The sequence below is a fragment of the Rhinoraja longicauda genome, chromosome 18 (assembly GCF_053455715.1).
Source record: "Rhinoraja longicauda isolate Sanriku21f chromosome 18, sRhiLon1.1, whole genome shotgun sequence".
Lineage (NCBI taxonomy): Eukaryota > Metazoa > Chordata > Chondrichthyes > Rajiformes > Arhynchobatidae > Rhinoraja > Rhinoraja longicauda.
In genome coordinates this window covers 39,040,635-39,056,458 of record NC_135970.1, presented here as the reverse complement: position 1 = coordinate 39,056,458, position 15,824 = coordinate 39,040,635, and the positions used below count along the sequence as shown (strand labels likewise).

General features: G+C 50.2%; 1 protein-coding gene across 1 annotated transcript in view; it reads left to right on the top strand.

Annotated features, from left to right (window-relative positions):
* The window catches only part of LOC144602429 (SH3 and multiple ankyrin repeat domains protein 2-like), a 248,815-nt gene that overhangs the window by 112,067 nt on the left and 120,924 nt on the right, over positions 1-15,824 (top strand). Inside the window, 1 exon segment of the mRNA XM_078415547.1 lies at positions 4,089-4,398. Coding sequence (XP_078271673.1) covers positions 4,089-4,398 — 310 coding nt within the window.

Genomic DNA, 15,824 nt, shown 5'->3' with positions numbered 1-15,824 from the left:
CCCCTCTCACCCTAAAGCTATGACCTCTAGTCTTTGACATTTTCTCTCTTGGGGGGTGGGGGGGGAAAGGTTCTGACTATTTACTCTATCTAGTATCTGAATGGTGGCCGATTAGGAAAAGGGGAGATGCAACGAGACCTGGGTGTCGTGGTACACCAGTCATTGAAAGTAGGCATGCAGGTGCAGCAGGCAGTGAAGAAAGCGAATGGTATGTTGGCATTCATAGCGAGGGGATTTGAGTATAGGAGCAGGGAGGTTCTGCTGCAGTTGTACAGGGCATTGGTGAGACCGCACCTGGAGTATTGCGTACATTTTTGGTCTCCTAATCTGAGGAAAGACATTCTTGCCATAAAGGGAGTACAGAGAAGGTTCACCAGATTGATTCCTGGGATGGCAGGACTTTCATATGAAGAAAGACTGGATAGACTCGGCTTGTACTCGCTGGAATTTAGAAGATTGAGGGGGGATCTTATAGAAACTTACAAAATTCTTAAGGGGTTGGACAGGCTAGATGCAGGAAGATTGTTCCCGATGTTGGGGAAGTCCAGAATAAGGGGTCACAGTTTAAGGATAAGGGGGACGTCTTTTAGGACCGAGATGAGAAAGTCTTTTTTCACACAGAGAGTGGTGAATCTGTGGAATTCTCTGCCACAGAATGTAGTTGAGGCCAGTTCATTGGCTATATTTAAGAGGGAGTTAGATGTGGCCCTTGTGGCTAAAGGGATCAGGGGGTATGGAGAGAAGGCAGGTACGGGATACTGAGTTGGATGATCAGCCATGATCATATTGAATGGCGGTGCAGGCTCGAAGGGCCGAATGGCCTACTCCTGCACCTATTTTCTATGTTTCTATGCCTCTCACAGTTAGATCTGTTTCTATCAGGTCTACCTTCAGCCTCTGAAGGTTTAGAGGGAGCACTCAAATTTTCTTCACTTCATGAAATGAAATTGGGCCAAATCCAGGGAGATCGCAGTTCTGTCTTCACCACTGTGACAATCGGCCTCCTTCACCAGCAGACAAGGTGGTCAAGAAGGCTTTCAGTACATTGCCTTTCATACACTGGAATTTAGAAGGATGAGAGGGGATCTTATTGAAACATATAAGGGGTTGGACACGCTAGAGGCAGGAAACATGTTCCCAATGTTGGGGGAGACCAGAACCATGGGCCACAGTTTAAGACTAAGGGGTAGGCCATTTAGAACGGAGATGAGGAAAAACTTTTTCACTCAGAGAGTTGTAAATCTGTGGAAATCTCTGCCTCAGAAGGCAGTGGAGGCCAATTCTCTGAATGCTTTCAAGAGAGAGCTAGATAGAGCTCTTAAGGATAGTGGAGTCAGGGGATATGGGGAGAAGGCAGGAACGGGGTACTGATTGTGAATGATCAGCCATGATCACATTGAATGGTGGTGCTGGCTCAAAGGGCTGAATGGCCTCCTCCTGCACCTATTGTCTATTGTCTATTGACATATTCCTTGGCAAGTGATAAAAGCTATATCAATACCAATCTTTATTCCAAAGTATGCCCTATTAATTTGAATATCCCGTGATCAGAGGCAAAGGCTCCTCACAGGATAGACTCGATGGCCTAATTCTGCTCCTGCCTTCTGTCTTATCATCAAGAAAGAGGAATGTATTAGAATCATTCATTCATTCTAACAGCAATCCCCCACCATTCCCTCAAAGGCTAACCTGGCAAGATTCATCAATGTTCCCAACATTTGTCAGATGTTTAGTTGAAATCAGTTTAAAGTTTTAGAAATCCAGCGTGGAAACAGGCCCTTCGGCCCACTAAGTCCATGCCGATCAGCGACCACTGCCCTCATCCCACGCACTAGGGACAATTTACAGAAGCCAATTAACCTACAAACCTGATGTGTAGGAAGGAACTACAGATGCTGATTTAAACCGAAGGTAGACATAAAAAGCTGGAGTAACTCAGCGGGACAGGCAGCATCTCTGGAGAAAAGGAATGGGTGACGTTTTGGGTCAGGACCGTCTGAAGAAGGGTCTCGATTCGAAACATCACCCATTCCCTTTCTCCAAAGATGCTGCCTGACCCACTGAGCTACTCCGGATTTTTTGTGTCCAACCTACAAACCTGCGTGTCTTTGGAATGTGGGAGGGAGCCGGGACACCCGGAGAAAGCCCACACTGTCACGGGAGACGTAGAAAACTCTGGACAGACAGCACCTGTAGTAATGATCCAACCTGGGTCTCCGGTGCTGTGAGGCAGCAACTCTACCACCGTGCCACCCAAAGCAAACTGGGTGACCTATCTTGTCAAAGCTAGGCGCAAAAGGGGAAGTCCAGAACAAGAAGTCACAGTTTAAGGATAAGGGGGAAGTCTTTTAGGACCGAGATGAGAACGTTTTTTTTCACACAGAGAGTGGTGAATCTGTGGAATTCTCTGCCACAGAAGGTAGTTGAGGCCAGTTCATTGGCTATATTTAAGAGGGAGTTAGATGTGGCCCTTGTGGCTAAAGGGATCAGGGGGTATGGAGAGAAGGCAGGTACGGGATACTGAGCTGGATGATCAGCCATGATCATATTGAATGGCGGTGCAGGCTCGAAGGGCCGAATGGCCTACTCCTGCACCTATTTTCTATGTTTCTATGTTTTCTATGTAAAAGGCTGGTGTAACTCAGCGGGCCAGACAGCATCTCTGGAGAAAAGGAATAGGTGACGTTTCGGGTCGAGACCTTTCTTCAGTCCCGAAATGTCACCTATTCCTTTTCTCCAGAGATGCTGTCTGACCCACCGAGATACTCCGGCCTTTTGTGTCTACCTTCCGTTTCTACCAGCGCCTGCAGTTCCTTCCTGTCAAGCAGTCAGTATTTAAAATGCAGCAGAAACGGTCCAGCAAGTCCTTGCACATTGGTTGTGGGGTGCACTGGCTGGTGTTCAGTGCAGGAAGGAACCACAGATGCTGGTTTTAAACCCGAGATCGACACAAGCGGTTGGTTTCTATGGTAGCAAGCTATCTGCACTCCCACCCTGCTGATATTAAACCGTTGAGTATTTGCGTTTGTTGTCACGTGTACCGAGGTACAGTGAAAAGCTTTTGTTGCGTGCTATCCAGTCAGTGGAAAGACGACACACGATTGCAATCGAGCTGCTCGCAGGGTACAGATGCAGGATGGCGGGAATAATGTCAATAACGTTTAGGGCAAGATAAAGTCCAGTAAAGTCTGGTTTTTTAAAAAGTAACTCGGCGAGACTGGAGTAACTCAGTGGGACAGGCAACATATCTGGGGAGAAGGAATGGGTGACGTCTCGGGTCGAGACCCTTGTTCAGGGTGTTGTGACGGTTCCGCGGGGCAGTGTCGGGGGGGCTGAGCGAAGCGCGGACGCTGATGCAAGCTGACGTTCCATCTCTCTATTCTTACTATTGAGGTCGTGCAGCGTAGGTTTACTAGGTTAATTCCCGGAATGGCGGGACTGTCATATGTTGAAAGACTGGAGCGACTAGGCTTGTATACACTGGAATTTAGAAGGATGAGAGGGGATCTTATCGAAACATATAAGATTATTAAGGGGTTGGACACGTTAGAGGCAGGAAACATGTTCCCAATGTTGGGGGAGTCCAGAACCAGGGGCTACAGTTTAAGAATAAGGGGTAGGCCATTTAGAACGGAGATGAGGAAAAACTTTTTCACTCAGAGAGTTGTGAATCTGTGGAATTCTCTGCCTCAGAAGGCAGTGGAGGCCAATTCTCTGAATGCATTCAAGAGAGAGCTAGATAGAGCTCTTAAGGATAGCAGAGTCAGGGGGTATGGGGAGAAGGCAGGAACGGGGTACTGATTGAGAATGATCAGCCATGATCACATTGAATGGCGGTGCGTACAGGCTCGAAGGGCCGAATGGCCTATTCCTGCACCTATTGTCTGTTGTCTATTGAGACTGGAGTAACTCAGCGGGACAGGCAGCATCTCTGGGGAGAAGGAATGGGTGACGTCTCGGGTCGAGACCCTTCTTCAGGGTGTTGTGAGGGTTCCACGGGGCGGTGTCGGGGGGGGGGGGAGGGCTGGGCGGAGCGCGGGCGCTGACTCGAGCTGACGTTCCATCCCTCTTTGTTCTGTTGCCCGCAGTGCCGTTCCGAGAGGCGCCGACGTACTCGAGCCGGCGGCGGGGGCCGGCGAGCACGCTGTCGGCGCCGCGTGTCCTCCTGCGCTCCAACAGCGACAACAACCTGAACGTGAACGACGTCGTCCCCGACTGGAGCGGCCACCTGCCCGCCACGCCCCACCGCAGCCTGTCCCCGCAGCTGCTGCAGCAGATGCAGGGCAACCCCAACGGCACGCTGAAGGGCGGCGCTGGAGCCCACGGCTCGCGCAGTCGATCGCCCTCCCTCAACCGCATCGGCGAGGAGGTCCAGAGGCCACAGCACCGGCAGATCAGGTACGCAACAAGGCGCCGGTCGGCCGTGGGCTAGGTTAGGGTCGAGCCCGCGTGCCCTGGCGCTCGGTGGTGGCCTTCCACCAGCTGTGCCACGGTGTCTGGACCCTCAGTGCCCTTTTCTTTCAAGGCACTGTACCTTTAAGGACTGTCCGATGAACCCAGGCCCATTGGCCATCGACTCAGAATAAAAGGACGTCCCTTCAGGAAGGGGATGGGGAAGGATTTCTTTAGTCAGAGGGCGGTGAATCTGTGCGGGGATCGCTGGGCGGTGCGGACCCGGTGGGCCGAAGGGCCTGTTTCCGCGCCGCATCTCTAAATCTAAAAGTCTAAAATCTAAATCTGTGGAAGTCATTGCCACAGACGGCTGTGGAGGCCATGCCAGTGGGTATCTTTTAGACGGAGATTGACAGATTCTTGATTAGTGAGGGTTAGTCAGGGGTTGTGGGGAGAAGGCAGGAGAATGGGGGTTGAGAGGGAGAGATAGATCAGCCACGATTGAAGGGCGGAGTAGACGTGATGGGCCGAATGGCCTAATTCAGCTCCTATCACTGATGACCTGATGTGACCTTCTCCGCACTGACAGGTACCTTCCAATTGTCCCCTGACACTAATACTGAGGGGCAGTGAGAGTACAGAGTGCGATGGGGGTTGGTTTTATACGGCAGCAGTTCATCTGCACTCTCTTCCCTTTTGAGGTTAAACCGTTGGGTGGTTGAGTTTATTGCCACGTGTACTGAGGTACAGTGAAAAGCTTTTGTTGCGTGCTAACCATTTGGCAGAAAGACAATAAATACATGATTACAATCGAGCTGTCCATAGTTTACAGATACAGGATTAAGGGAATAATGTGAGTAACATTTAGTGCAAGATATAGTCCGATCAAAGATAGCCCGAGGGTCTGGTATGACTTGTATTTGATGTTCTGGGGCTGTGGGCAAGGAATGGAGCAGAACACTGAATGGTGGATGTTCTCGTTTCAACTTTGGCCACTCAATTAAAAGTTGTCCCACTCGTTTTTGACATTTCCAATGTGTGAACATGGTTCTATCTACCCTAACTGTACCTCATATCCAAATTTATTTGGGTCTCCCCTCAATCTCCGACCTTCCAGAGAAAACAATCCTCGCTCGTTTCTCCTCAGCATCCCCGAAACTCTTCCCTTCCCTCGAGTGGCAATAGAGACGACCCCCCCCCTAGTCCTTACCGTTCATCCCATCAGCCGTCGCCATAGAGCACACGATCCTCCGACACTTTCACCACCTCCAACGGGATCCCACCACTAGCCAGGTCTTCCCATCTCCGCCCCTTTCCGCCTTCCGCAGAGACCGTTCCCTCCCCAACTCCCTGGTGAACTCGTCCCTTCCCGCCCAAACCACCCCCTCCCCAGGTACCTTCACCAGCAACCACAGGAGTTGCAACACCTTCTCTCTTTACCTCCTTCCCTCGGCTCTGTCCAGGGACCCCGACAGTCCTTTCGGGTTTGGCAGAGGTTCACTTGCACCTCCTCCAACCTCATCTACTGTATCCATTGTTCAAGATGTGGACTCTTATACATCGGCGAGACCAAATGTAGACTGGGCGATCATTTTGCTGAACTCCTTCGCTCAGTCCGCCTGAACCTACCTGATCTCCCGGTTGCCAAGCACTTTAATTCCCCTTCCCATTCCCACACTGACCTTTTTGTCCTATGCCGCCTCCATTGTCAGAGGGAGGCTAAACGCAAATTGGAGGAACTGCATCTCATATTTTGCTTGGGCAGCTCACAGCCCAGTGGTATGAGTATTGATTTCTCTAACTTCAGGTAACCCCTGCATTCCCTCTCTCTCTATCCCTCCCCCACCCAAGTCGCACCAGCTTTGCGTTCTCACCCAACAAACAGCCCACAACAGCCTGTCTCCTTTATCGTCGTTACGTTTTTGCTTATCGCATCTTTCATTCATTTGTTCCATATCTCTCTACATTACCGTCCACACCTGTCGTTTCCCACTCCCCTGACTCTCAGTCTGAAGAAGGGTCTCGACCTGAAACGTCACCCATTCCTTCTCTCTGGAGATGCTGCCTGTCCATCTGAGTTACTCCAGCCTTTTGTGTCTGTCCAATCTGTCCTTGAAGCCAATGGCCTCTAATCCATGCAACTTTCTGTTAAACCTGAAGTTTGACATTAAATTATTCTGAAGAAGGGTCCCGACCTGAACGTCACCTATCCATTAGTATAAGAAAATAACTGCAGATGCTGGTACAAATCGATTTATTCACAAAATGCTGGAGTAACTCAGCAGATCAGGCAGCATCTCGGGAGAGAAGGAATGGGTGACGTTTCGGGTCGAGACCCTTCTTCAGACGTCACCTATCCATGTTCACCACAGATGCAGTCAGACCCGCTGAGTTACTCCAGCATTTTGTGTCTTGCTGTTAAACCTATTCCGAACCCTCCCCAAAGCCTCCACATCCTTCCTGCAATGGGACAACTACAACTGTACTTAGAGTTGCCAACTTCCTAACTCCCAAATACGGGACAGGGTGACGTCACCGCCCCGCGCCCCACGTGACCTCACCCAGCCAGCGGCCACGTGCTCCCACTCCACCAATGGAGGCCGCCCGGGCCGGGAGGCGGGTTGCTATGCAACCTCCGTTAGGTGGCGCCCGGGCCTCCGGACCTACACTTTTCGGAGCTAAAATGTTGGAAACCTAAACTGGCGGGGCCTAAACTGGCGGGGCCTAAACTGTCGGGGCCTAAACTGGCGGGGCCTAAACTGGCGGGGCCTAAACTGGCGGGGCCTAAACTGGCGGGGCCTAAACTGACGGGGCCTAAACTGGCGGGGCCTAAACTGTCGGGGCCTAAACTGTCGGGGCCTAAACTGGCGGGGCCTAAACTGTCGGGACCGAAAATGTCGGGGCCTAAACTGTCGGGGCCTAAACTGTCGGGGCCTAAACTGTCGGGGCCTAAACTGGCGGGGCCTAAACTGTCGGGACCGAAACTGTCGGGGCCTAAACTGTCGGGGCCTAAACTGTCGGGGCCTAAACTGTCGGGGCCTAAACTGTCGGGACCGAAACTGTCGGGGCCTAAACTGTCGGGGCCTAAACTGGCGGGACCTAAACTGTCGGGGCCTAAACTGTCGGGGCCTAAACTGGCGGGACCTAAACTGTCGGGGCCTAAACTGTCGGGGCCTAAACTGTCGGGGCTTAAACTGTCGGGGCCTAAACTGTCGGGGCCTAAAGCATCGGGGCCTACAGCGCCCCCCAGACCTAATACGGGACAAGGGCAATTTAAGTATAGGACAAAACAATTTAGCCCAAAATACGGGATGTCCCGGCTAATACAGGATGTCCCAGCTAATAGGGCAACCCTAACTATACTCCAAATGCGGTCCAACCCAAGTCCTAACTTCTCGGGTCAAGATCCTTCTTCAGACTGAGAGTCAGGGGAAAGGGGAACGAGAGACACAGACGTAACTCAGGACAAAAGAATGGAAGATATGCAGAAAGCAACAATAATCAAATAAATGTGGAGCCCACACTGGTCCATTGTTGGCTGCGGGGCAGGTGATCACGAGTTCTACAGACCTGGAACTCAACAGGACATCAGTAAAACTAGTACGATGACTCGGGTGGGGGAGGGGCGGAGAGAGAGGGGATGCAAGGTTTACTCGAAGTTGGAGAAATCAATGTTCATACCGCTGGGGTGTTAGCTGCCCAAGTGACATTTGAGGTGCTGTTCCTCCAATTTACCTTTGGGCCTCACTCTGACAGTGGAGGAGACTCAGTACAGAGAAGGCAGTGTGGAAATGGGAAGAGGAGTTAAAGTGTTTGGCAACCGGGGGGGATGTCAGGTAGGCCGAGCTATAGGACATCTTGCCCCCTGTGTAGCAAGACCTAAAGTACAACTCAGGAATGAGCGATGAGGCCTGCCTGCTCTCTCCCGAGCTCCATCATTAAGTGGGGCAGGCTCATTTATAAGTGGGGCAGAGCTGTTTTTAATAGAGCATGCCAGCTTCAAATAGGCCAAGTTGTCTGCAAGTGGGGCAGGCTCGCGATATGTAGGACAGGGTGGGTTTATGCAATGTGGGCTAGCTCTAAGTGGAGCAGGTTATGTGAAGTGGTGCGAACCACTCCCTGAAATGGCACCTCTGCTGAAGGTTGGCACTGCCCGTGAGCACAAACCCAACTGGAACTGCAGATGCTGGTTTATACCCCAAGTTGGACACAAAATTGCTGGAGTAACTCAGTGGGACAGTCAGCATCTCTGGAGAGAAAGAATGCCTGACGTTTCGGATCGAGACCCTTCTTCAAGACTCGAATAAGGAATAGTTCCCGAGACAAGGTCTCGACTGGAAACGACACCCAAATCCTTCTCTCCTGAGATGCTGCCTGTCCCACTGAGTTACTCCAGCAATTTGTGCCTAAACCAGCATCTGCAGTTCATTCCTACACATGTACTGTAAGTAGTGGCTCGAAGGGCCGAATGGCCTCCTCCTGCACCTATTGTCTATTGTCTAGGGGTGCCAATTATCTTACTCCCAAATAAGGGACAAGGTGACTTCACCGCCCTGCTCCCGCTCCACCAATGGTGGACCTCCGCCTGGGCCAGGAGGCGGGTTGCTACGCAACCTCCGTTAGGTGGTGCCTGGGCATACACTGTCCGGGCCTACAGTGTCCGGGCCTACAGTGTCCGGACCTAGACCTGCACTGTCCGGGCCTACAGCGTCCGGGTCTACAGCGTCCAGGCCTACAGCGTCCGGGCCTACAGCATCCAGGCCTACAGCGTCCCGGCCTACAGCGTCCGGGCCTACAGCGTCCAGGCCTACAGCGCCCCCCGGGCCTAATACGGGACAAGGGCGGTCCCGTATGGGACAAACCAATTTAGCCCAAAGTACAGGATGTCCCGGCTAATGCGGGACAGTTGGCAACCCTAACTGTAAGTAATGAGGCTGTGCAAATTTGGGGTGCTGTATTTACTAAGGGAAACAAACTGGGTTAATCATACTTAGTGATTTAGTTTAGAGATACAGCGCAGAAACAGGTCCTTCACCGAGTCCGCCCCAACCAGTGATCAAGGATAGTTTGAAGGTCATTAAAGAGGTAGATTGTAGTTCAAACCGACATTAATCCATAAAGCCTAAACATAAATCAAGAGAAGAAGGCAAGATATCAACCCTCAGATATCGACAGATCCGACCGAATTCTTTATAGACAATAGACAATAGGTGCAGGAGGAGGCCATTCGGCCCTTCGTGCCAGCACCGCCATTCACTGTGATCATGGCTGATCGTCCACAATCAGTACCCCGTTCCTGCCCTCTCCCCATACCCCCCTATCTTTAAGAGCTCTATCTCATAGACAATTTGCCCTATCACTGACGTTAATTGGCACGGTCCTTTGTATTACACACTCATTAAACATACAAACAAAGCCATTCCACGCACAGCGGTTCGCTCATAAGCCATCGCGACTCATGGAGACAAAAGCTCACATGGGTATTAATAAGTGTAATTTAGTTGGAAAATGATGACTGCTCATACATTTTGAAAAATTCTGCTTGCACCTCTCCCAACGATGTCCCAAAGAATTGGCAATCAAGGAAATATTTCTGAAAGTGACTCACTGTGATAATGTGAGAAATGGCAATCTCATGAAAATCAATGCTCCTCAAAGCAATGACTTAATTTATCTTTCTCCTCCCCCCCCTCCCCCCCCTCCCCCCCTCCCCCCCTCCCCCCCTCCCCCCCCTCCCCCCCCTCCCCCCCTCCCCCCCCCTGTCTCCTTCCACCTCTACCCCTCCCTCTGGTTGAACATTTCACTCCTCCCCTCAGCTGACATTTTAAGGTCTTCTTGTCTTCTCTAGCCCTTCTCAATTATTTTAACCACCTGCCTATCCACACCCCTCAACGGTATCCACCTATCACTCACCGGGCTTTGCCTTGCCCCAACCTGCTTTCTCCCCTCTACTGCAATCAGTCTGAAGAAGGGGTGTGGATGATGTGCAGGCACGTGTCAGGGTATGGATAATGTGCAGGCAGACTGGAATTCATCAACTCAAGCTCAACGAGCTGAATCAGGCCACTCGGCCCATCAAGTCTACTCCACCATTCAGTCGCGGCTGGTCTATCTCTCCCCCTCAGCCCCATTCTCCTGCCTTCTCCCCATAGCCCCCGACACCCGCACTGATCAATAACCTGCTTTCAAAATATTCATTGGCCTGGCCTCCACAGCCTTGTGTGGCAATGAATTCATTCACAGATTCCCCACCCTCTGACTGCAGTTGGTCTTGACATCGTGTTTTATGACAGATATTGTGGGCCTAAGAGAGAGCTGGATAGAGCTCTTAAAGATAGCGGAGTCAGGGGGTATGGGGAGAGGGCAGGAACGGGATACTGATTGAGAATGATCAGCCATGATCACATTGAATGGTGATGCTGGCTCAAAGGGCTGAATGGCCTCCTCCTGCACCTATTGTCTATTGTCTATTGACATATTCCTTGGCAAGTGATAAAAGCTGTATCAATACCAATCTTTATTCCAAAGTATGCCCTATTAATTTGAATATCCCGTGATCAGAGGCAAAGGCTCCTCACAGGATCGACTCGATTGCCTAATTCTGCTCCAGCCTTCTGTCTTATCATGAAAAAAGAGGAATGTATTAGAATCATTCATTCATTCTGACAGCAATCCCTCACTATTTCCTCAAAGGCTAACCTGGCCGAATGACCTGCTCCTGCACCTATTGCCTATTGCCTATTGCCTATTGTCTATTGTCTATTGCCTATTGCCTATTGCCTATTGCCTATTGCCTATTGCCTATTGTCTATTGTCTATTGTCTATTGCCTATTGTCTATTGCCTATTGTCTATTGCCTATTGCCTATTGTCTATTGTCTATTGCCTATTGCCTATTGCCTATTGCCTATTGCCTATTGTCTATTGTCTATTGTCTATTGTCTATTGTCTATTGCCTATTGCCTATTGCCTATTGCCTATTGCCTATTGCCTATTGCCTATTGCCTATTGCCTATTGTCTATTGCCTATTGCCTATTGTCTATTGTCTATTGTCCAAGGGCCTGTTCCTGTGCTGTACTGTTCCATGTTCCATGTTCCATGTTCCATGTTCCATGTTCCATGTTCCATGTTCTAAGGGTCCTGTCCCGAAACAGTGTCTGTCCATTTCCATCTTTCCCGGTCTTTGGGATGTGGGAGGAAACCGGACCATCCACAGGAAACCCACGGGATCATAGGGAGAACGTACAAACTTCATAAAGACATGGTGGTGGTCAGGATGGAGCCCGGGTCTCTGGCGCTGTAAAGGCAGCAACTCTACCGCTGAGCCACCGTGCCGCTATGTACCTGTTCTGTACCTCAAAGCCTAATCAATGCAGACTTGAGGGAATCACAGAGAGGGTTCAATGGTTTATTCCACTCTCACCCTCCACCACACATAGATATATACACTGATGAGCTAAAACATTATGACCACCTGCCTGATATGCTGTTGGTCCTCCGTGTGCCGCCTAAACAGCGCCGACCCGCCGAGGCACGGACTCTGCAAGACCCCTGAAGGTGTCCTGTGGTATCTGGCACCAAAACATTAGCAGCAGATCCTTTAGCAGCACCCCACAAGCCTTGCCGTTTCAGAGATGCTCTGACCCAGTCGTCTGGCCATAACACTTTGGCCCTTGTCAAAGTCGCTCAGGTCTTTACTCCTGCCCATTTCTCCTGCATACAACACACAAACATCAAGAACTGACTGTTCGCTTGCTGCCTAATACAATACAATACAATACAATATACCTTTATTGTCACTGTACAGGGGTACAACGAGATTGGGAATGCGCCTCCCATACGATGCAATAATTTAATTCGCTAGTCAGAATTAATTTAAACAACCCAATGAAACAAATGAGAACAGTTTTAAAACAGAATAAAGTGCAAGTAGGTCTGTGCCGGTTCACTGTGCGATGTGACCATCCGGCTCAGCAAGACCGGTTCATAGCAGCTATGGCCCTGGGGATGAAGCTGTTCCTGAGTCTGGAGGTGCGGGCGTAGAAGGCCTTGTAATGTCTGCCCGATGGTAGAAGTTCGAACAGACTGTTGCAGGGGTGTGAAGAGTCTTTGTGGATGCTGGTGGCTTTTCTGAGGCATCGTGTGTTGTAGATGCCCTCCAAGGCTGGTAGCTGTGTTCCCATGGTCCTCTGAGCTCTATGGAGCTCTATATCCCACCCCTTGACAGGTGCCATTGTAACAAGATCATCAACGTTATTCACTTCGGCTGTCAGTGGTCATAATGTTTTGGCTGATCGGTGTAAATGCACCAGTTGTGTAAGTCGCAGGTGCACTGCACAGTGGCGGAAGTATTCAGTGCAGAGCTGTGAAGTGACTGAAACTTCACGACACACTGAAGTTGAGAGGGAAGATGTCTCAGCACGCTGCTGCACTGGGCTCCCATTAATCAGGCTTGCTTCAGAAGCAGCACCGTCTCAGTGGCAGCTGTGGCCTGGTGGGCTCCTTCCTATCACACGGTTATGGGTTCAAGTCTCGCGCCAGGGTCTAGTCGGCAGCTGCAGTTTACCTCCGCACTGTCCGAACTGGAGCTGCCGCCTGCCTCTCAGCGCCAGAGACCCGGGTTCGATCCCCACCGCGGGTGCTGTCTGTGCGGAGTTTGCACGTTCTCCCCGTGACCGCGCGGGTTTTCTCCGGGTGCTCCGGTTTCCTCCGTCATTTCCAGAGACGGGCAGGTTTGTCGGCCGTCGGGGCCGGTTTCCCGGCTGTATCTCGAATGTCTAAAGTGAAGTCTAAACCTGTCCGAGCATCAGGAGGTGTGCGTTTTCACACTTCCTCTTGCCTGATGGGAGAGGGGAGAAAGGGGGAACGAGCGGGGAGAGACTGGTCTTTGATGATGCAGAAGTGTGGGAAGTGGAACAAACCCGATTGACTGCTCTGACAATCGTGTTGGAGGGGAGACCAGAGTGAAGGAAAAAGGAGAGATCTCAGAGGCACCGGCTTAGTGCGAGTGTACAGGGTGATTGCTGGTCGGCGCGGACTCAGTGGACTGAAGGGCCTGCTTCCACGCTGTATCTCTAACATCAGAAGTCCTCTTTGCTGATCCCTAACACATTGCTCCTGTTGTGGGATTTCACCCGCCCTTTGTTCAGTGAAGGTCAAAGGGTAATTGCGCTAGAGTTGCTGCCTTACAGCGAATGCAGCGCTGGGGACCCGGGTTCGATCCCGACTGCGGGTCCTGTCTGTACGGAGTTTGTATGTTCTCCCCGTGACCTGCGTGAGTTTTCTCCGAGATCTTCGGTTTCCTCCCACACTCCAAGACGAACAGGTTAATTATATATTTTTTAAAAATTGTCCCTAGTGTGTGTAGACAATAGACAATAGGTGCAGGAGTAGGCCATTCGGCCCTTCGAGCCAGCACCACCGTTCAATGTGATCGTGGCTGATTATTCTCAATCGGTACCCCGTTCCTGCCCTCTCCCCATACCCCCTGGCTCTGCTATCCTTAAGAGCTCTATCTAGCTCTCTCTTGAATGCATTCAGAGAATTGGCCTCCACTGCCTTCTGAGGTAGAGAATTCCACAGATTTACAACTCTTTGACTGAAAAAGTTTTTCCTCATCTCCGTTCTAAATGGCCTACCCCTTATTCTTAAACTGTGGCCCCTGGTTCTGGACACCCCCAACATTGGGAACATGTTTCCTGCCTCTAACGTGTCCAACCCCTTAATAATCTTATATGTTTATGGGTAGTGTTAATATGCGGGGATTGCTGGTCGGCGCGGACCTGGTGGGCCGAAGGGCCTGTTTCTGCACAGTATCTCTAAACTAAACTAAACGAAAATAAACAAAGAAGTAACTCCATATCCTAGACACAATGGGTTGAATAGGTTTCTTCCAAGCCTTATGTGTCCAATGCACTCCATGAGATTGTGCACTTGGAAAAATTAATGGAGTCACGGTCACAGCGTGGAAACAGGCCCTTTGGCCCAACTTTGGCCCATGGCGACCAACATGCCCCATCTACACTAGTCCCACCTACCTGTGTTTGGACCATATCCCTCTAAACCTATCCATGAACCTGTCTAAATGTTTCTTAGATTTTGCGATAGTAGGTTCTCTGGCGGCTCATTCCATACACCCACCACCCTCTGTGAAAAAAGAGTCACCCCTCAGGTTCCTATTAAACCTTCTTCCCCAGTGAGAGATAGAGTAGCCATGATTGAATGGCGGAGTGGACTTGTTGGGCCGAATAGCCTAATTCTACTCCTATCCCTTACGATTTTATTACCTTCTAACCATATGACATGACCTTAAACCCTTATTCTGAGCAGCGTTGGTATAAAATGTATAAAACTATTGTACAAAAAATATCAGAGCATAAAACTAAACCACCGAAATGAAAGAAATGCGCAGGGAAAAGTGATCCGCGTAGAAACGTAGAAACATAGAAAAACATGGTAAACATAGGTGCAGGAGTAAGCCATTTGCCCCTTCGAGCCAGCACCGCCATTCAACATGATCATGGCTGATCGTCTAAAATCAGTATTTATTCACCAAATGCTGGAGTAACTCAGCGGGTCAGGCAGCATCTCAGGAGAGAAGGAATGGGTGAGGTTTTGGGTCAAGACACTTCTTCAGACTGATGTCAGGGGGGCGGGACAAGTCCTTCTCTCCTGAGATGCTGCCTGACCTGCTGAGTTACTCCAGCATTTTGTGAATAAATACCTTCGATTTGTACCAGCATCTGCAGTTATCTTCTAGGGGGAAGTCTTTTAGGACCGAGATGAGAAGTCATTTCGTCACACAGAGAGTGGTGAATCTGTGGAATTCTCTGCCACAGAAGGTAGTTGAGGCCAGTTCATTGGCTATATTTAAGAGGGAGTTAGATGTGGCCCTTGTGGCTAAAGGGATCAGGGGGTATGGAGAGAAGGCAGGTACAGGTTACTGAGCTGTATGATCAGCCATGATCATATTGAATGGCGGTGCAGGCTCGAAGGCCCGAATGGCCTACATCTGCACCTATTTTCTATGTTTCTATGTTTCAATGTTTCTACATCTAAAATCAGTACCCCGTTCCTGCTTTCTCCCCATATCCCTTGATTCCGTTAGCCCTAAGAGCTAAATCTAACTCTCTCTTGAAAACATCCAGTGAATTGGCCTCCACTGCCTTCTGTGGAATAAAATGCCATGAGATAACACCCATGGAAATAGTTAACACGCAATGTATCCTCCTTCCTGTTTCCCAGGTTTTTTTTGGTAATTGTGTGTGTTCTGCTGTAGAATCAGATGGTCGCTGCTGAAACACTGAATATTAAGGCAGCTGATTACGGCAGGCGACGAGAGGGAGAGACAGAGAGAGAGATTCCCAGATTTCGTCGAGATTTGCACTTGATCTGCTTCATTCAGATTTTCCAAAGTGTGAACGAACGGATGG